Here is a 21,208-nt window from a genome sequence, read left to right on the forward strand (position 1 = left end):
GAATTCTACCTCCTATGTAAGAATTCTATAGGAAAACCAATTGGATGCATTTGGACTCATCCTCTCTTAATACAAGCTGACCCAATCTGTTTTACACTGGCTGAACTAACTAATGCTGTACCTTCAGCTATCTAGACAGCTCTACAGGTTACAGCAAGTAAAACATACTCTAATCATAGATATTTACTGGAATATTTATATATGTATATGTATAATTTATGCTAGAATAGTTATTTTCACCTACCTGGACTTTCAGAAAGCCAACTCCTTCCATGTCTATCTACTACATGGTTCTAGCAACCCTTCTAAAGCAAAGATGTTAATCTTTTCAGGCTCTTCCCAAAGCTTTCTACTTAAGAGCTACAAGACACATGTGCAAGAATGCTTAGGGCAATGAAACTTCACGGGTATTTTACAAGTGAAGGATGGCAGCAGCTCCTCCAAGGTCACAGCATGTGCTGTGGAAGGACATGGTGCCTCAGGTGTGCAGATGAACCTTGAGAACGCGGATGTGGGAGCCAGTGGTCTCTGTGGTCCTGCCCCTCCCATGGAAAGGGATGTGGATTATCCAGCCAGCCCTGCTGATCCCAGCACAGCCTTCTTGTTAGGTATGTGATGAGAGACATAATGAATTGTTTGAGCAGTGAATGTGGTCACCCCATTTCTGGGGCACTGCACATGTAGATGTGGAAGCAGAGTTGCAGAACTGGAAGCAAGGCCTCCCATGAACAGTGCAAGAATTGATGGTAAAATCTCTCCACAAAGAACAAGCTGCATCAGGAAAAAGCTGGGTTTTTTTTTTGGTTTTTTTTTTTTTTTTTTCCTTTTGTCATTAAAACTGGCAGAGAGAAGAGTTTTGCTGGCAAAAGAAAGGCATATAGAGGTGTGAGGAGTTTCTATTCATTATGCTAATCAAGATAACTACACTGCCAAAACACTGAAGTGCTGTACAGGCCTTAGGGTGTGCAAAAGCAGAACCTGGACTCACTCACTTCTGTGGCCATGTAATATCAAACAAATCCACGAGCACAGACTGCAGTGTGAATAGATGACTGATCTGTCAAACTTCCTTTGCTTTTTTAAAATAAGAAGAATAAAGGGCTTGGGGGAATGGAGTCATGTGGAATAACAACTCTGAAAATTACCACGGGCTTTGGAACATTTCCTCAAAGGTGTAAGAGAGGCTGTTGTGATGCAGCTCTGTAATACACTAATGACAGAGGTACTGGCAAAATCAATTAAAACTTTTAGCTGTGGTTGCAACTCAGGGGCTGTAATCTCCTTACGCAATACACTTGAAAGCCTTGTAGAACACAAGCCTGTTTTTTGCACCACAGTATATTCCTCCTCCCTTGCCATATTATGGGTTGTTGGGCTTTCTTTCTTTCTTATTTTTATCTTTACTCTCATAATATTTAACCAAATAAGCTTGTTATTCTGCCACAGATAAAACAAACATAGGAAAGCTCCTTGCAGGGATGGGTATGCCTGTCCTAGGGGAGGAGCAGCAGCTTATCTGCCCCAGGATTTTGTGAGGTAATCCTGCTTCGTCATTTTTGATTATCCATGCGTTGTTTTGTTGATCAAAGATTTGTCTTTTTGCCTTACACACATATATAATGCCAATATATAAATTGCACAACGGGGTTATGGCAGCACGAGCCAATCTTTGGTATGTTTATCCATGCAGAGACATAAGCCTCTGTCTTTAGAGGCGAGTGTTTCCTCTCCTTGTTAGACCTATGAATATCTCTCACCAACGAAGTTTGTCAGTTTTCACTGCTGGCAAGTGTGCTGCTACAACAAACCCTGCAGACTGGCAAGCCTCCAAGTGGGGCGGGAGCTAAATCCTCCCTGCTATCATTAGTTAGTATTTACATTATGGCAGAGCATAGAGGCTTCTAGCTGTGATTCAGGCGTTGCTGTGCAAGGAGACAGTAAAAGACACTTCCTGCCCCAAGCAGTTTATAGTCTAAACAGAAGAGCCTGGTGATAAATAACAGAGAAAAGGCAGTACTTTTGCAACATGGAAAAGCCTGCAAAACACGAGATGTTTCTAAAAATAAATGTTAAGTCTTTGTATTTGTTTTATAGAATAACTAACATTTGTAATTTCAAGCCTTCTTAGTCCTTAAAGCTAGACAGTTTTTACTTATTCTAACAGCTACAGTTCTTGCTTACTCACACGACTCCAGGAGGCAAGGTCTTTTCAGATGAACACATCATGTCGATGATCTTCCTTCCAGTCCTGTGTCAAAGTTCCCTGCTGCTGACCTGTCCAGAGAAAACAATGACTGCAGCTACACAGCCAGATTCTCATGTTCTCTATTTGTGGAGCAAGAATTGTTTCTCTTATCTTGACCAAGTACAACAGCTTTCTCCCACTAAAGCAATTGATTTTTAAGAACAGCAGTAAAGTTTAATTTTCACATACTCCATTATTCTCAGTGCACATTTCAGTTTCCCATTTATTTCATGTACCCGTGGTCCCACTGGTAAATACTGCTGTCAAACCTGTAGATTCACTGTTTCATCCCTCACTTTTGACCTTGCCATTTTAAGTGGCAGAAGACTGCTATAAATTCTTGGTTTCTCTGATGACCACTGATATAAAAGAAGGGAGAAAAGATGTAGACAGAAAGAAGTGGGTGTTTTGCTTGATCCAACTTGGCCCTTAGTTGTAAATTATTGCACTACGCTTAGCAAACAGGCAGCTGAGCAGGAAAAAATCTGTGGGAGAAGTAAACTTCTACGCTATGCATTTTCTTGAAGGTGTAGAGGCAAATGTCAAATTCACATGCATTGTTTGGTTCTGCTGTAGGCAATGGAGATGTTTATACTGAGGAAAATGATTAGTATTTATCCCATGAACCTCACCTCGCCATCTTCACTCTTTCTGCATATTCTGAAAAGACTACCTAACAGCTTGTCTAAAAATAGGACTGAACTTTCTTAATTTCATAGCAGACAAGCATGCAGGAACTACTGTGTGTTATTGCACTGCACTGCAAAGAGAAAGGAATACTCATACTGTCTGTGTAGGAGGAAGTCTCTGAGGGGAAAATCATCAATAATAAAGGCCTCTTTTATTTGAATCACCTAACATTTCAGCTCTTCAAATCCTAACTCTGAATTTTCTTAAAACAGGTTTCTATTATCTGTGTTAAACACATCAAACTGAGTAATTCAGTCTCATCATCTAAATTCAGTGTTGTGATAGCAGATTGTAATTGGGACAAGCTACCTAAAGAGGTAATAGAAGGCTTGATAAAAGCAGTATGTGAAATGTGTGTTTAAGGCATTACATAAAGGCCTTAAAACATATATGTGAACATATGTGAGAACAGTATAAAATGGTGCTCTGTCATAGCTGGTTTTGTGGGGCTGGAATAAGGGACACACTTATTGTGAAATCCTGCCAGCCTTGACCATGAAATCTCAAACATTACACTACCTCCTCACCTCTGTGTTCACAAAAATCTGCTCCTGGTATCTCAGGTATCTCAGCATCACATCTGCTCAGCGCTCACCCTGTATGAAGGCTGGCTGCAGCTTGGCACGAAACCCCAGCTTGTGGTCCTCTGCTAAGGCACCTTTGGGGCTCACCTCAGCATAAGAGGTTCCCATGGATTAGTGTGAGCATCTTTATGTCTGTTTTTCCTGCCTAGCTGTGGGAGTCAAAGCAGCTAGCCTGGAAGAGAGCAGCGCACTCTTCTTCCACAGAAGAGCACTCAGACATTCTCCATTTCTGCAAAGGTGACAGCCTCATGAACATGCAAGCCCTGAGCAGTGCTGAGCAGGGACAAGAATTCATGGCAAGGACTGTTTAGTCAGCACATTTTTCCATGCAGGCCTGGAGGGCAGTCTTGTGCACTGGAACTGGAGTGCTGCCTACTTACTGTAGCCAGTTCAGGAGCCCAGCACTCACAACACAGTACATCAACATTCAGAGAGAATGCCAAATATCTTGTCATGCATAGCCCATAATTTTCCTGGTTTGCTTTCTTATGCAATAAACCTGGTTTGTTGTCTTCTAGCAAATGGATGTTCTCAGGCAAGTATACAAAGAATGTTTATGATAATAATACCCCTGTTAATAACATTGCTAAGATCCAGACACTTGTAATTCAAGACTACAGTCTGTCACACTTCTACAAACCACAATTTCCACTGCTAAACTTTCAGTGCTCCTAAGAGGAGGGGTGTAAAGACTTTTTCATTAGGTTGGAATGATGGAGGTAATAAAGTGACTTTTCCAAAACCACAGGACATATCACATGGCAAACGAAACCCTAATCCAGCAAAGCCCTTTGTGTGGATGAAACTTACAGCATGTGAAGAATAATGAAATCAAATACTCGGCTTGATCCACCTTCTTTAAGAATAATCACCAAACAGAGTACGTCACACTATTTGATGCAAGGACAACCAAACTAACGCGTAGACCAGTATTCATCTGATCATGAGAAAAACAGCTGTGTCGACTGATTTGCCCTGCTCCGCTATCTCATGTCCTATATCCACAGATACTCCCCCTTTTTTTAGTTTGCGTAAAACTTTCTTCTGTATTGCCACACGTGGCTCAGACATCATTCTGGCTTTTTAAACCTGCTGTCAATCTGATCCATTGAAAGAGGCTATCTCCTATCAGCAGAGCACAACTACATTATCCTTCTGCATCCGTCACATCAGATGAACAGTCCTCATTGTGCAGGCAGCTGGGCGGGTCAGCTCTGCAGGGATGTGTCCCACACTACTGCAATGCACACAGCTCTGGGTGAGCCCAACAGACAGCATTTGCAGCCAGTGCACCTGCTGCGCAGCTACCTGTGCCACTTTTCTAGAATTTCCACAGTGAAAGATGAGCCCATGGTGGTTTCACAAGGCCATTTTCTCTTGTTCACGATATCAATAAATCCGTATCACATTTAAGTGTTTATAAGTTGTTTTTAATAACACCCACCTCATGTGCCTGGCCTTTACTATGCAGACACGTATGTCAAAGAACACACATATCTGACGGATTGACAGAACATCTGGAAAACCCTATTTTAGGAAAACGCTCTATGGCCTTGGCAAGGGACTTGCTTAAGGCCAGCACGTGGTCTGTATCCGCACACCAGCACAGAACCACGACAGGACCGCTGAACTCTGCAACTCCTCAACCTGAGGAGCAGGGCTCCAGCGCCTCCAGCTTCGCCATGGCCACGGCCAACCCACCTGGAATCACCAAGGGGCTTTTGTGGGACGTTGCTGAAAACCTACAGCACTGTTTGTACGCCGTCTTTAAGCTCTGTTTTGGTTCTAGTGACATTTGGCATCCGTAGACGCAAGGACTCGGCCGGACCCGCTCCGCAGCGGGGCAACGCACCATCAGCCCCGGCCCACGCATCCCACAGGGCGGACCGGGCCGGACCCGGCGTCACTCCTCTCCCCATCTCTCGGTGTGCCAACGGCCGGGCTCATCCGGGGCGAGGCCCGAGTCCCGACGTACCTGCGGGGGCCCGTGGGACTGTAAGGTGGGCTGAAGGCAGCAAGAGGCTGAGGCGGGAACCGCTGAGGCGGACAGGGGGACGCCGAGGTGGGCGCTGAGGCGGGAGCCGCTGATGCTCCCGCTCAGGAACGCTGAGGCGGAGCGGCCGCCCGCGCCCCCTCGCGGAGCCGCTGCCATCTGCGCGGGACGAGCGCTCCGCGGTGCTGCTCGGCGCGCTGCGTGCTGATACGCGGTAACTGCCCGGAGAGGAGAGGAGAGGCGAGGCGGGGCGGGGCGAGCCGCCTCCTGCCCTCTCTCCCTCCCTCCTTCCTTCCCTGCCCGCCGCTCCCCCCGCCGTCGCCGCCGCCTCTCCTCCCCGGCCTCCCTGATGCCGAGGAATGGATAGAGCGGCTGCCCTGCGAGCCGCCGGCATGCTGGAGAGGAAGGAGCGGGGCGGCGAGGCGGCGGGGCCGGCCGTGCGGAGTACCGTGCAGCAGTGCGGGCTGCTCCAGGACCTCATCGACATCTCGCTGTCCAACCTGCGCGGGCTCCGCACCAAGTGCGCCGCGTCCAACGACCTGACCCAGCAGGAGATCCGCACCCTGGAGGTACGGGCCAGGGAAGCCCCGGCGCCGGGATGCGCCGGTCCAGGGGCCGGGCCCTGTCGCCAGCGCCGGGAGCTGGCGCTCTTTCAGGGTACCGGGCGGTGGGGAGGGGAGGGGAGGGGGAGGGAGAAGCCCTTCCTTTCTGCCCGGGCGCAGAGGGGAGCGAGGCGACGCGGAAGGGAAGCAGGAAGGGGGATCGGCCGCCTCTCCGCGCAAGCTGCGGGGCCTCGCCGTCCTGTCGCGGTCCCGTCGGGCCACCGGCAGCGAGGCATCCCGCCGGCCCAGCGCTGCGCCGGTGCCCGCGGCGAGGGAAGGCGCGCCGGGCCGGACAGGTGCGGGAGCCGCGGGCAGGCCGCGATGAGCCCCCGCCCCTTCGCGCTGCTGCCGCCCGGCTGCCGGCCTGTGGCGGACTGCGCGCCCAGAGTGGCAGGTGCGGGGCGAGGCGGGGACCGGAGGTGCTTTCGGAGTGCCTGGCTGAGCCGAGGCGCCGCGTGCCTTGTCCCAGGATGCTGGACGCGCAGATGTTTCCCGCGGGTCTCTGGTGTTTCTGGTGGCTCCTGCTCTGCCCTTCCAGGCCTGTCTCTCTATCCCTGGCTCGGTTTCGCTGATCTAATCCGATCCTCCTTTCCGCTCCGTTGGTGTGGCTGACGGCGGCGTTGCGGTCCACATTGGAGAGATGCTCCGCTGTTCAGAGGCGTTAAGCAGAATCCTTTATGCAGAGAACGTGTGCTTTTTTGATGCTTTCAAACACGATCTGACTGTATGCATGAGTGTTTGGAAAGGAATTCGGAGTTGTTCCGTTTGTTTGACCTTAAATACTGAATAGTGCTTCCCTTTGCCTTATGTGCAGGTAATGCTGCTCTGAGCAGAGTACACAGTTCCCACCTATCTCCTGCTTGGTCAGAAGTGGAGGCCAGTGCTCCTTTTCCCTAGCCCAATTCTGCGGGCTGCAGAGCTGGAGCATCAAGCTCAGAGAAGGAAAATCCTTGTAATAGTGAACCTGGAACAAACATATGCTAGAAAGTCCCTCACTTAAATGAAGCTAGGGAAAACAAATGATGGTAACTCTCAGCATAGCCTCTTAGAAATCTATTGTTTCTTCCTCAGCCTTTCTTTCCTCAAAAAAAAAAAAAAAAAGTTGGTAGTTTTTTCTTCCTGCCACCTCCAAATAGCCTTCAAAAGACTATTCTTCATAACAGTACTTCTGTAGACTTTTGGCAACCCTGCTGTCTTTTCAGTGCTCAAACAATGTAAATCACAATCAGTTTGGAGAACGATCATCAGTATTTTGCTGGTGGACCCATTCTGAAAGGAAACCTTTAATCACAGAGTCCAAAGGCCTGCTATCATCTTCAGGTTGTTCTGAAAGCAACAAAAATTATTGCTACTGATAGTTACTGAGTGTGTGTCTGCATTCCTTAAGCAATTATCTGCTTAAACCAATGGGTGCCACATTCACCGGTGATCATAAAATTTGTCCCTCATCAGAAGAATCTCTGATGTGCTCCCCAGTACGTGATTTCTCTGGGAATTCAACCAAGTGCTGAATCCCTGCCACCCCATGAAGCTACGGGAACAGGTACAGACTTTCTGCCCTTTGCTCTCTTCAGTTGCCTGTGCCTGAAGACACGATGTCAAGCAGGGGCTCAATCTCTCGCTTAGTGACTCTGCGCAGTCTGAAGTGGGTTTGTGTGCTGCTGCTGAGCACAGAACCGGGCTGTAGGAACTGAGGGTCTGCGTTTGTTTTCATGTTGTGATTTCTTGTGCTGTACCATGGGGACTCCTGGAGGGCTGCAGGGCTGCCCCAGTGACAGCTGGCCTTTGTCATTGTGCTGGTTGTCATTGTGCCATATTAACGTGTCAGAAATGTGTGCATATGTGCTCATACACATTTGCCCATCCGATCAAGTCAGTTCAGGAAGGTGCTCCAATACTGCACAGAGCCAGTGTTAGCAATAGCCTGACTGCAGCATCAGTCACTGTGCAGCCTGTGAGCAGCTCCTTGCCAGTCAGTCGCAGCGTAATGAGAAGCTGCGAATTCGGACATCTCCAGGAGCCACTGAACGGCTTCATGGATCCTGCATAGTGGCTACTGGTGGTATGGCTGCTGGGCCTGCAAACCTCATGGGTGCTTTGGTTTGATCCTAAATGTCTCACGTTCATGCGCAGAAATATCTTTGTGGAAGAAGAATTATGAGAACTTATCTGCATTGTATAACTGGTAAACTGTACAGCAAAGCCACAGGGATGTGATAAAACCATGGCATAATGCAAGGAACAAACTGGAAGCAGGATGTACTTACTTTGGGAGGGGAGGAGACTTAACTCTAGAAGTTAAGAAGTGGCTCCTGTAGCCAAATACCAGGCTGCACGTGTCTTTTGAAGACAATCGTGTACTGCATCAAAAATCAGTTTTGATTAAAAACAAAAAATGAAACTGATAAAGAACAAAAAGCAATGGAAGCTTCTCTAATATAGTCGGTACATAGTTCTTGTATGTTGAAAACTTTCATAATGTCTAGTTTTAGTATCAGACCTGTGAATGTGACAGGTGAAGGGATATCTCCTTGAACACAACATTCTGTATCTGTAAACCACAGATGTTCTGACCAAACAGGTGTAGCAGTGAATGCTGCTGGGTGAACACGGCTGTCTTAAACCCTGTGTCATGCAGGTCAGACAGCAGTGCATGCTCACTGCCACTTCTGGTTCCCAGGTTAGCACAGCCCTGGAGTAAAGTTCTGAAAGCAGTAGCACTATGAATTGAATTAGCATCCTAAAGCACCAGTGAAAAACAAATCTAAATGTATGTTACTTTTTACCCAAGATCTACTGTCTTTATCCTTTTTCCTCTGAGTCTTCGCGGCCTGTCGTGTACACCATGTGATTCATGATCTGTGCATACTTCAAAGTTAAGAACATCAGTATAACTAAAGGTGAGGTTGTGTGCATGTTTATGTCCCTCCCAATTTACTGAAATGCATCAAGGCTTTCCTCGTTCCTCTTTGTGCACAAGGTCTCAAACTGAAGCGCATGGGAGATAAGGATGTCAAACTGGAACCCCAGCAGGAAAAAATAAGCACTCATCAGTCTAAAGACTGTAGTCAGAACTTTCTGCAATGTAGAAAGAAGAAGGGGGAAAGAAAGGACTGTGGGAATTACTTAAAAGTAATGTGCTTAGATATGTTCCATGAGCTGAGCCCGTTTCACATGTATGAAGGCTGTTTCTTAGAAGGGCAGGGAGTTTCCTTGTAGTACAAAGTAGATTGTGCTGGCTTAGTTACTAGCAGAGTAGGTTCTCTGATACCATGAGGTCTTGTATTTTCTTAATTTTTATATGTTTTACTGAGTTAGTGCTTGAGTGTTTTTACCCTACGCTTTGGTGTATGGTTTTCTTTCAGTTCTGTCCTCGCAGGTTTACTCATTTCTCAAGTAGACTACAAAACTGAAGTGGAAAATAATGAGAGCAAACAATTTCTTGCCATGGGGTAAGCACCCAGTGTTGCCCCCAGATATCTTCGCAGAAGACTAACTGTCACAGTTTTTAACTCTGTCCTTGTGCATCCCTTGCATCACCATTAAACTGCTTTTGCAAAGTTAGAGGTATATTATTTTAGCTTGTTTGTTGGTTTTTTTTTGGAACAGTGATATCTTTCTAGGTCTGTCTGACTAGGAAGCTGCTAACAGGACGAATCCTCCAGCACTGCTAATTGCAACAAAGATGAGGCAGAACTAGGCTGAACTGAGACCCAGAGTATGTTTAGATTGGAGATACATTTTCTTTCTACCTCGATTCTTACATCATAAGAGCCAACTAGAGTGCTTCTGGGAAGGAAGCAAACTGGTTATGGTGGGAGTGTCGGGGTGGGGCAGCAGCATGCATTTAAGAAAACTGCTTTAATTCTCCTTGGTGACCTATGTCTCTGATGGAGACATCCTTGGCCCAGTGGGCAGAGATCACTTTGATCACTCTGACTTTCTCAGAAATGTCTTTTGTTCCGAATCTCCAGAAAATGTAATACCAGGTCGGAAAGCCTGATTTGTGATGTGCTGTGTCACAAATAAGTCTGTGACTCCTCAAATCAGTCTTTCAGTTTGGCTGAATGATACCTATAGGTAAAATATGTTTGAACTTGCTTTATCGTTATCTTCATTCACTTGGTAATTTGACTAGAGAAGGCTTATCTCTTAACAACCAATCACTGAGCAGAAACAAATGCATTGAAAATGAGGGGACGAATGGAAGGTGAAGAGCTGTAATTGTCCAAACTTGCAGACTGGAAGTTGGTTATGTGGTATGCATAAGTAACGAAAGACTGTGTGTTCCTAAATTTTATGTAGGGAGCAGTGAATTTTTCAGGCCAAACTGCAACCTGTAGCCACATGTTTATAAGCCCTGCTCAGCTGAAAAGACTTCCTTTTCTAACAGGTCTTACATAAGAGTTGTTCTTCCCTTACTTCATCTCACTTTTTGCATACATGCAGTGCATTTGTTTTTTCTCAGAGGTGAGCAGAAAGTTTTCTTTTTTTTCTACATTTGTGCATCTATTTGTATAAAATAGGCTTCAACAGAGAATCTCTTTGACTTGGAAGAAGAGAGAACCATGTGTTATTACAAAGTCATCATCTGTTCTTTCTAACAGCATGTCTCTGCATATGATCAGAATTTGTACATTGTAACAAGTTAGCTTATGTCCCACAATTAATTTTATATAAATGTTTATGTAAAGAGTCATCATGTTTTAACATACCTGGGATAAGCTCTGATGTGTAGGTTGCCATCACGATGAAGATGCAAAATGGCTTGCTCTTCACTTTTTAAGCTCTGTATGTACTTATCTCCTTGACTGGATTCTATGAAGCACTAAATGGGAAGCAAGAAGGAAAGTATCACAGTAAGTCTTAATAGTGCTTTTGTCTCCAAAATTCTGTTGCTGCTGGATTGCGTTACAGCAGAATTATTTCTGCTTGGAGCCAGCTTGGAGGTCCGTACAGCAGCTGAACTCAGTGAAGAAGTTCACCGGTATGTACGTGCCTGCACACACTGACAGGAACCCACAGGCTGTCGTGCTTGACGAGCCTCGCTCTCCACATACAAATTCTGATGTGTATTGCATGTTCAGAATTGATGCAATCAGGCAAGTAGCCCAGCCTGAACTCCAGTTATATCTAGCTAAACCTGTGGCTGTAACCAGTTTTGCATAGATAGCACTTGAACAGAGCTTGATGTGCCAGTCGAGTTCAGATGGCAGCAGGTAACTGCATTTTGCACAACAAAAACCCCAATGAGTGTTAAGGCTGCATACGGGTGACAGATTTACAGATATGAGTCAGCATGGTGGTACATAAATTTATCACCTGTTGTTCATAAGTAGGAACAATTAACAAAAGTCTTGCAATATGCAGAATTATTTAGGGAATAGTTACACTTAAAAATACATTGACACCACAGACCACGTGATCTTTCAGATGCTGGTGGGATAAAACTTACTTTCTTTAAGGCTAAGGTTTCCCATCCTTTTTTTCAGCCAATGTGGGAGCTTTCTCTTTCCAAAAGATAAATTATAATGAAATCATTCTTGGCTATCTGTCACTGTTTTGGGGATTGGAGAATGTATTGGCTAGATTACTGCTGTGGTGAAGGGTGCAGCACAGAATGATGTACAGATGACACCACCCAGCGACACTGACTCAGACATATCTTAGAGACCTTCCTCCTAGTCCATTTCTCATTCCCATGGAGTAATCCCACACGACTAGCAGCTACAGCAAAGCAGTGGCTTAGTTGCCACAGCTGGTAAGCAAGGAAACAGGATCTTTGACTCTGGAAGCGTACCTGTTCCAAAAGAGATGGACTGCCTTTCCAGATGCAACTCCTGAGCAGGGCTGCTATGCCATTTACAGATGATCCCAGAGATTATCCTAGCCCAGCAGTACTCTCGTGAGAGACATGAGAAACACTTGTTTCCTACAAACGGAAGCCATGATGGCAGGTAAAAACAAGAGCTTTGCATTAGAAATGCCCGCTCCTACATGTGGCCTGAGAATTTTTTAGTTTGTCTTTCTTTTGATCAGTCAGAAGTGATTCGGGGAAGGGATTGCAGCAAGAGTATAGTGTCAAATATGTTGTTAGATGTCTGACTCAAATACACTTAATGAATGAGAGGAAAAAAGGAACAGCTTCCTGCCTTCTCAGCAGTGATTTTCCTAAAAGGAGAAAACAAGGAGTTTCATTCTTCTTCTTATGCTTGGGGAAGTTGTTGAAATTATAGAGTTGAAAGCTGGGGGCTGAACCCAAATACAGACCCATGGCATTCTCTGTCCAGTTGCAACAAGTCTCCAGGAATAAAACAGGTGAATGCTGCTCGTTGCTTTGAAATGTTTTGTGAGCAGAGGTCGGGTGTCTGACATTCCTTTTCTGTGTAGAGAGGAAGTCTAATTTGCATTGCGTGCATCTCATGGACACTTAGTAGAATAAGGAACCATGCCTTCATAAGGGGCTAGAGAGTGCCTGTGAAGTGATGATTATTCTATGATTCTTAGTTATCCCAGGTGGAATAGCTCTAATAGCAGAAACTGTGAGATCTGCTTAAGAGCAGTAATTAGCACGGCACTGAGGAACCTTGCTGGGATGCAGCAGATCCAGGCTCTCAGTTGGGTATGTGACACTGCTGGAAGAACTAGGTGAGCACAGCTTGCAGAATGCAGCCAGGAGGTGGATGGGGCAGTTTGCAGGTCTGTGGTCTGAATCCCTGAAAATGCTTGGAAGCCTTTTTCAAGGAAGTTTTAAAGGTTGGGCAAACAGTTTCCTGCCCAGTCCTACTCTTGTTATTTGCTTCTAAAACATGGGGTGTCGATTTATTAAAGAACTTTCACTTCTGTTTGAAGCAACCTAAATTTAGAAAGGAAGTCTTGGGCTTCTCATTACTGCTGTGTGTGTAGGCTATTGTAGGGTCTTGCAGATTCCAGTGTGAGGCTGTATTTTTAGCTGTTAGTTATGCTGACTAAACTAGAAAGAGTAAATAATAAGTATTTATTTCCAGATTGAGAACTTCAATCAGGTGTAATGACTGCAAGTTATTAGGTAGGGGTTGCAAATGGATCGGTCAGTAAGTAATTACTGAAAGATGCCTAAGATGTGTGACTGTATCCCCTACGCACCTACAGTGCTCAATAATTTATCCATCCTTGAGGCACTGAGAATTTTCTATCAACAGTTTTCATCTTCCAGAACAGTGTTGGTTTTTTTTCTTTTTACCTTGTTAGTAAGCTAGAGGGTTAAACTCTGCTTTAGGAGATAGTTGCAGCTCCACCAAAAAAGCAGAAGTTCGTAAGTTTTTGTTGCTTGGAGTTTCAGGGAAAAGAGAAACTGTTTTTGACTGAACTTTCCACAGAAGACTTCTGACTTCCAGATATCTCCTTTTAAAAACTTAATCAGCTAAGCAAGACATTTCAGTTTAGGGGCCATTTGTCTTACTGATCAAAACTGAAACTTTCTGCAAACGGAAACACTTCATACAAAGACCTGTAACTCTCCACAGTTTCGATGGAGATAGTTCTGAGTGCTCCAGGCCAGCACCACTTAGTAGCATTAGACTCTCTTAATGCAGTGCAGGTGAGATGCAGTATTTATTTTCATAATTTTAGTGAATTCTGGAAGCTATATCCTTGTCTGTTTTCCCTTGTTTTAAGGAAACAGCTGACACTGAGATAAACCAAGGTGAGCACAAACACTAGAGACTTTGCATTTCCTTACACAACAAAGCTGGAAGAAACCCCAGAGTGGATGTCAAAGGGCTTGCCAACCCTGTTTGTATTATATAAGGATATTATGTGTGTTAAAACTGGCTGAGTGCGGCAGGCCTGACTTAGCCACTGTTGTATCGCTGGCGTTTTGGACGGTATAATGAGGCAGAGCTTCTGCAGGCCGCCTGCCATTGCAACCTGAATTCCTGGACCATCTGCAGTCATGGACAGTGACCTGGAGGGAGTCTACAGAGCTGAGGCTTGGAGGCAGAAAAGAGAAGACTTTTTGGTAGTGATGTTTAATGCTTGTCTGTAGCAGTAATTACCCATTTGCATCTAACCAAACAGGCCTTATCTGGTACCAGCTGCCAGTCTGCAACTGAAGGCACAGCTAACTTGGCTTAATACTTCTGCTAGGTTAGTAGTAGTATTTAGGTTTTCATTCTTATGGAAACTTAATCTACAGCATCATCCTGCTGCCAAGACATGCAACAGTCCCAAAGATGTGTTCTTTCCTCTTTTTTTTTCCTCCTGTGTTATTCGGATTGCCCTATTTGCCAACACTGACTAGTTTGTGATCTGAAGCTAAGAGCTTTGAAGTTAATGGTTTCCTCACAGTGTAAGATTTCAAGTTGAAGGTAGTAGCATCTATTCATTCCTTTGCCAAGAAATGAGCTACTGGGGCAAGAGCAATGCAGTGGTGATGCAGCACTGCTCTTAGCTGAAGCCCACTGTAGTGTTTGAGAGCTCCTTACAGGCTCTTGTGCTCTGTATCAAACTGCCTTGCCCTGCTTCTTAGTGAGGGTACATTCATTTCCTAAAGCAGTGTATAGAAATTACTCTGATTGTTGATGAGACAGATGACTTTGTGATGCAGTGTAGCAGCTAAGAGCTATTTGGAACAGGGCGAGAAGACTTCAGGAGAGAAAACAGTTGCCCAGGTGTCTTTGTGATGGCAATTCCAGTCCTGCAGGAATCTTGCAGTAAGAGCTCTGAAACGTGCTGACCAGCCACTGCTGCAGCTGCTCTTGCACAAATAGTTCAGGGTTAGCACACCGCTGATGTAAAGATCTCTAGGGGGAGAAGAAAATGCCTGCTACCTGTCCACCTTTGGAGGCTGTTTTTTTGCAGCCCCTCACTTCACTTACTTTAATAACTGCATAAGGCATGACAAGAATGCTGGCTTGCCCTGCGAGTGGGGGCAAAGGCAGACAGACCCTATTCTGATAGACTGGAAGTGTCCACGATGTGATATGTGTTTCCAGATGCTTCATTTTCTGCCTTGTCACAGAGCTTTGTCACCTGGCTTCAGCACTGCAGACCTCAGAGGCCCCACGGGAGATCCTGACTCAGCAGTTCTGCACAGTTCTGTCTTGCTGGAGCCTGCAGGTGGGTGCAGGGGGAGGGGGAAGCACACGATGAAATGCATGGTCTGATCCTGCCTCTGTATTCATCACAGATCCTGTGCACAATAAATAGGCTGGATCAGCCCTTTTTGTCATCCTGTCATCGTGAGGAGAAGAGCCTGGTGTGAGGTCTCTAAAATACGAGGCATGGCCCCTTTATACTGCAAAGAATAATCTCCACATTCAAACTGTATTTTTCAGGGTGAGTTAGCAGCACAGTGCTTCCTGTCAAAGGGCCTGTGCTGTGGGAACAGTATCAGCAAGCACTGCAAGTCTCTGCATTGCTAGAATTCTTTGGAGTTCTTCTAAATGCTGAGCCTGACTCCAGCTGCTTAATGAAGTTTGCTGTGGCTCCAGGATTTATCTGGCCTCAAATTTTGAGGCAGAGGACATGGAGAAAATTGGAGAGCTGTTCTAATGGATGAGGGATTTTGAAATTTACCAGTGAGAATGGTTTGTTTATTTGGGGAAAAAAGATGGTGAGGCTTTTTCCTTGAAGTCCTGATACCAGGACAGTCCTTTTTCTCTAAAGTTATGAAACAGCGAGGAGACTTCACAGCTTAAAATCTGAGGCCAAGTGAAATGTGGGTAGAAAGAGGCAGATTGATCAGTGACCAGTTGTTGGTTTTGTGTTTGGTTTTGTTTTGTTTTGTTTTAATCTTCACTGCTGGGGTTTGGGGAAGGTAGTTGGCAATACAGTCTCAAACCTGCTTCCAGATGCTGACAAGTGGGAAATATACATGCATTTGTGGCTGAGAGCAGCTATGAACCTATGTGACCAAGAGATTATTTATTTTGGTTATTGTATCCTATAATACAAGCAACAGTTATTCTTCTGGGTGCATGCGTTGATAACTTTTTTAAAAGTTTTGAATCTTCTACTGGAGCAGTTTCCACTCAGCTTTCTGCACTCAGCCCAATTCCCATGTTTATCATAACTTTGTTTTGCTACTCAAAAGAATCAGCTCAGATCTCCTGTGCCCAGAGCCTGAGACCCAACTTGGCAGCCTATATCAATCTACCCCAGCCAAAAATAAGTGTGACTTCAAGGTCAGGGCATTCCTCTCTTTTGAAACTCCATAGTGTGTCTACTGCTGCATGACTTGTCCAAGTTTGACCTATTTGTGGAATAGTATCTATCCTATCTGCTGCTCATCACTAAACGATGCAGTGAATGCTTTCCAACCTGGTTGCCTAAGATATTAGGTACTTAATCTACAAATGCCCAAGTGCCACTCGTGAGAACAGCCAGTACTCTTGCTGCTGCTTCAGATGCCCAAAGGCAGAAAGAAAAAATGACTTCCATAAAAGCCAACATCAGATGAGTAGAGATCATCACAACTCTATGCAGATAAAGGTACCTTTTTTCTAAATTGTTTTCTCATGTTCTGATGAGCTTCCACTTGCCATCTGCCCTTTACACAGTTGTCATACCATTATCTGTTCTTTCAGAGACAATTCAATTAGATCTTTCAGTAGGTTTTAATCAAGTGTTATGGGGTTGCTGGTAAATTATTTACAGTCATATCACTTGATAAAACACTTGGTCTGCTAAAGCTATCACGTAAGTGACCTACCTGTAGCAAAAAGCACAGCTGGCTTTAACTTAGGACCCCACTTGCGTTCCTTGGGGTTATTCGGTTGGCATTAAATGAATGTCAGGCTATGTGAGCCCATGTTTCACATGCAGTAACACATACTGAATATGGCCGTGCTGAAAGCAATGGAGTTGAAGCACCTTAAAACAAGAGTTAAGAGCTGAATTTAGCTCCACTCTGCTGACTCAGTTCTTTTATCAGTGCCTTTCAAGGCTGAATACCTTAAACAGTGTGGCCTTGGCCCTCACTTGAAGATCCTGCTATTTTAATGGCAGTGCTGTCTGCTTGTACTGTCTTCAGACTTGGTCTGATGTAAATTGTTTTTGTGACAAGCAAGGTAGTAGGAAACAATACTCAAATAGGAAAGCAAAGTGAGAAAGTGTGGTATTTGTTGAAGATATAAGGATTATTTCTCTGCCTTATTGATGGAAGCCAGTACCAGGAATTGTTAAAAGTGAGCACAAACTCATGGATATCAAGTCCTATCCAAGCCCCATATAAGCAAATAGAAATTGGATGATCAGGTGGGCTTGTTAACTCAGAGCTCAAAAAATGAATGTTCTGTTATTAACTACATGAATAAGTGTTACATGCATTGCTCTGACTCATCATACCAAACTTCCTAGCTCAGTTGAATGGCTTCTGGATAGCCTATAATATCAGTAGGTCAACATGTACTAAGCTCCAGCTTACTGTAATCCTGCACAAATGTATCAATTCTCTGTTGTGATCAGGAACTGTTTCGGACTGTTTCGAGATCAGCTTTGTGAGAAGGCCTCAGCAAGAGAGGATACCAGCCTGCCTACATACAAGTATAGAACAACCAAGTGCGAAATTTGATATGGTTAACTTGCATAATATTTGAAACTAGGCTTAAAAGAGAGTGTAAATATTGTTGGAGTCCCCTCTCCAGTTCTTCTGCCATTGCTGGTTTCCCCTACGAAAACTTTTAGTTGTCTGTACTGAAAGTGTGCTGTGCTCTGAAGGCAGATGCTTTGAGATCAAAAGTTGCAACTTCTCCAGATCCACTACACAAGGACAAAGAATAGTTACCAAGATTGCGAGACCACGCGACAAGGACTTTACTTCTTCATTCTCTAGAATGGCCAAATCCAATATCGTCTAAGCTAAAAGGAACTGCAGGCAGGCCACCTATTAATGAGAGCATTTCTACTCTGCAGTTTTTCTAACCTCTTCCAACAGGTAGGTAGGGCAGACTTTCAGAGAAAGTGGTTGGTAGTCCTGGTGTTCCTTAGTATTTGGGAGGCAGGATGAAGGTGGAAATAGGAGAAAGAACTTCACTTCACTTGCACTGTACACATCGCACTGTGATTCTCACGTGGGAATGACTATCACAGATGGCATGGTTACGAGACAAATGCAGCCTTAGCACTGCTTATCTGGATCTGGTATATAAGGCAAACTTGCGCCAGACTATATGCTGGCCTCAGTGTTCAAACTCAAGTGAAACTGTGTGGTACCTTGTTTTATAGCCTGATCCTTCCTTTCAGCTGCTGTGTAACCCTAAAGCTTTTTCCTCTCTCCTCCCAGTGCTGTGTTTGTTGGTTCCATATATATCATCGCTGATCTGAGGCTTTGTGCAACTGCTAGGAGTATTTGCCTTTGCAGCAGAAAGGAGGCTGCTCCATGTTACTGAAAGTGCAGCAGTTTCTCCTTTCCCCACCCCCAGAGTTGACTATTATTTATGCAACATGATCTAACCCAGATCGGCTGGGAGCCGATGGTCCAGAGTTCATTTCCAGTTATTATTGTAGTATGGAGTCAGTCTGGTTAGAGGCACTTGTTTTCAGCACAAAACATATACCCTTTGAGAGCATAAACAAACTCTAGGTCACTTCTACTTAGCTTCATAAAAAAGTGTTTCAGCTAAAAGGAGAAGCAAGCTAGAGTTGAGGCACTGTGAGGAGCTAGTTCAGCAGCCATCTGTTGTAAGCTAAGTAGGACCCATTCTATAGAAAGGAGATGGAAGGACCACTAAGCTCTAAAATAGCAGTGGAAGTTTGCCTTTTTAGTCTCTAGAGATATATTGTACAGTTCTTACCTTTGCCTCAGTTATATGTTCAAACTCCTGAATTAGGGCATATGTGAATAAAAGATATGCAGAATTACTCTGCTGGGCTGGGGGGCAGAACTCAAAGGCCTGGGCATATCTGGCTATTTCTGACTTTAACGGCAGAGCAATTACACCTGCTGTCACAACCCTGTTCTGGTATGTGGGTGTAGCTACTCTGGAGTTCAGTCATCCTAGCTACCACTATCCCAGCTAGTCACCATAGCCAATTTTTTGTTTTCTTTTTTTAATCTGGGATACTACCAGAAATCCTTAATAGACAAGGCTCTGGCTTTGAAGGCTGGCATATACAGAGGCTGGTTTCCTAGATGAGATAAGAGGCTGAACTTAGATATTCACTAAGTATTCACTTCTAGCATTGAGTACCAACTTGGCCCTCTGTACAGCCTTGACAACAGTAAGCCAATTGTAACCATAAGCAGCACAGAAACACTGAAGAAGTAAGGAAGCTGGGGTACTTAGACAAAAAAGCCTCCTTCAACTCTAGTCATCTGCATGCTAATACAGGAGTTTTGGATTTGAGACTGAAAAGACTTTGTATGGCTCTGAATCTGTACTTGGAGATGAGGCTACCTTATGATAATTCACACTCGTTCCTTTGTTCTAGGTGGTAATCTGTATGCTGCTCTGGAAAGCAAGGGGTCGGGCAGCTCATGGAAACCAGTGTCATGAGAGGCTGTTAAATTCAAAGGCAAAGTTTAGTAGGGCAGCAGGGAGTGGGGAAAGGCTACCTCTCAGCTGGACAAACAGGTCACACAGGTTCCAGACACCCTGTCCCAATGAAAGCAGAGCACCAAAGCTGCAGGATGCTGTCAGGTAGGGGCAGCACCAATACTTGGTAAGATCAAAGGTTAGCAGTTGGGGCTTCGTCAAGTACTACAGTGTTTAAGTGTTCTTTAGCAAGAATCCATCATTATAGTTATTAACACTAATTATGGTTATCTTACAAAGCACTGTCCCAGTGTCATCAAATGCAGTTTCTAACCCACGATAAACAGCTTTGCTTTTGGTCCTTGATGTAGTCTTTCCTTGCTTTAGGAAGACACCAACTTGGATATCGGGTTCCAACCATTTCTACCCTAATTAGGGAACAGAGGCCACATCCTGCTTTGTCTCTGTAGAGGGAACTCCTACTCTTCCTGTTGCCTCACTCCTGCTCATTTTCCTGCAGCATAGCAGGGAGAGTAGGAAGCAAAGCAACCCAGTCAACCCAGTCCAGTAGAAAACCTCATACAACACAGCCACAGAAACTCAGTAACTGAAGAACAGTCTTACAGCACAGTCAAACAGCTAAGTTTTTTGCACTAGTTCACCTCAGTAATTTTAAAAGAATCAGGAAAAAGGCAATAAATAAAGTCTTTCTGCAGCACTGTTCTTCTGCTTCATAGCATTTCCCTACACCTCACATTAAGCCCAAACTTCTTCAAGTAGTCCTTCATTTTCATTACAACACAGACTCCTCCAGAGGGATGGTCCTGCGGTGTTAGAGAGGAGTTTCTATCTGTAATCTACTGCAGGAAGGTGTCTCCTATGTTTTTGGGTGATTGGCTGTCCAGAATGCTGTTCTCCCTTGTTTGCAAATGCCTAGAAGAAAGTTTCTTAAACTGCATTAAATCTCACAAATCTCAAGCATTCTGCAGAGGTCTGAATTAGGTGAATATACTAGGAGTGTAAATGAATACTTCTGCACTAGGAAGTCAGGAGTGTTTTGAGGAGAGGTCATTCTTGAACTGAGGATACCTCAGGCATAACTGGAATTCCTGTGCTCAGTGTGCTGTGGCACAATTATGAGATGCACTTGGCATGTTGCATGAGGGTTGTTGTGGGGATACTTGCCTGAAGGGAGGTGTGCCTCAGGCTTCCTGGGCTAAGAGCTCAGTTGCCCACCCACTTGTTTATGTTGTCTACCCGCTTGTAAGAGAAAAGAGGTTAGTCAGCAACTTGATGTTGTTGGTTCTGAGATGGCAGAAAGGGTAACCTGAGGACACGTGGTACTGCAGAAAAAGAGGGAACTGGAAGGATAAACCATATGGGTTTACATGTTTATTTACTGAGAAGGAAAGAAAGCTGACCAGGCAAAAACGCTCAGTGTGACTCCCTATTATTAATGGCATATCCAGCCCTAGAGGAAAGAAAATGAAAATTCGTACGGACCATTCCATTTTTGAATTGTTTCAGAAACCTTTGGCAGAGCTGAGCTGTGGGTGATCAGCTTTCTGCTTGGTGGCTTATATTTCTGCAAAAGATTTTTCGGTTCTGTGTTTCTTGCTTTGACTGTGCTGAGTGTG

General features: G+C 44.8%; 1 protein-coding gene and 1 long non-coding RNA gene across 6 annotated transcripts in view; one reads left to right on the top strand and one right to left on the bottom strand.

The window, feature by feature from the left end:
• Window positions 1-2,226: 2,226 nt before the first annotated feature.
• The window catches only part of LOC122184511, a 62,623-nt gene continuing 43,641 nt past the window's right edge, over window positions 2,227-21,208 (bottom strand). The window contains exons 2-3 of the long non-coding RNA XR_006180575.1: window positions 10,830-10,942; window positions 2,227-2,274 (exon numbers count right to left, since the gene is read on the bottom strand). This is a non-coding gene — a long non-coding RNA (uncharacterized LOC122184511). The remainder of the gene's footprint in view (window positions 2,275-10,829; window positions 10,943-21,208) is intronic.
• KSR1 (kinase suppressor of ras 1) overlaps window positions 5,872-21,208 on the top strand; it is a 56,582-nt gene continuing 41,245 nt past the window's right edge. For 3 of the 5 annotated variants that reach the window (XM_042879483.1, XM_042879484.1, XM_042879485.1), the window contains exon 1: window positions 5,872-6,081. In XM_042879483.1, coding sequence (XP_042735417.1) covers window positions 5,872-6,081 — 210 coding nt within the window. Of the gene's footprint in view, window positions 6,082-15,115; window positions 15,214-21,208 lie in introns of all 5 variants that reach the window. The other 2 variants (XM_042879491.1, XM_042879487.1) reach the window with 2 other exon arrangements.

Source organism: Lagopus leucura, unplaced genomic scaffold (assembly GCF_019238085.1).
Source record: "Lagopus leucura isolate 7727_CA_CO unplaced genomic scaffold, USGS_WTPT01 Super-Scaffold_100024, whole genome shotgun sequence".
Classification (NCBI taxonomy): domain Eukaryota; kingdom Metazoa; phylum Chordata; class Aves; order Galliformes; family Phasianidae; genus Lagopus; species Lagopus leucura.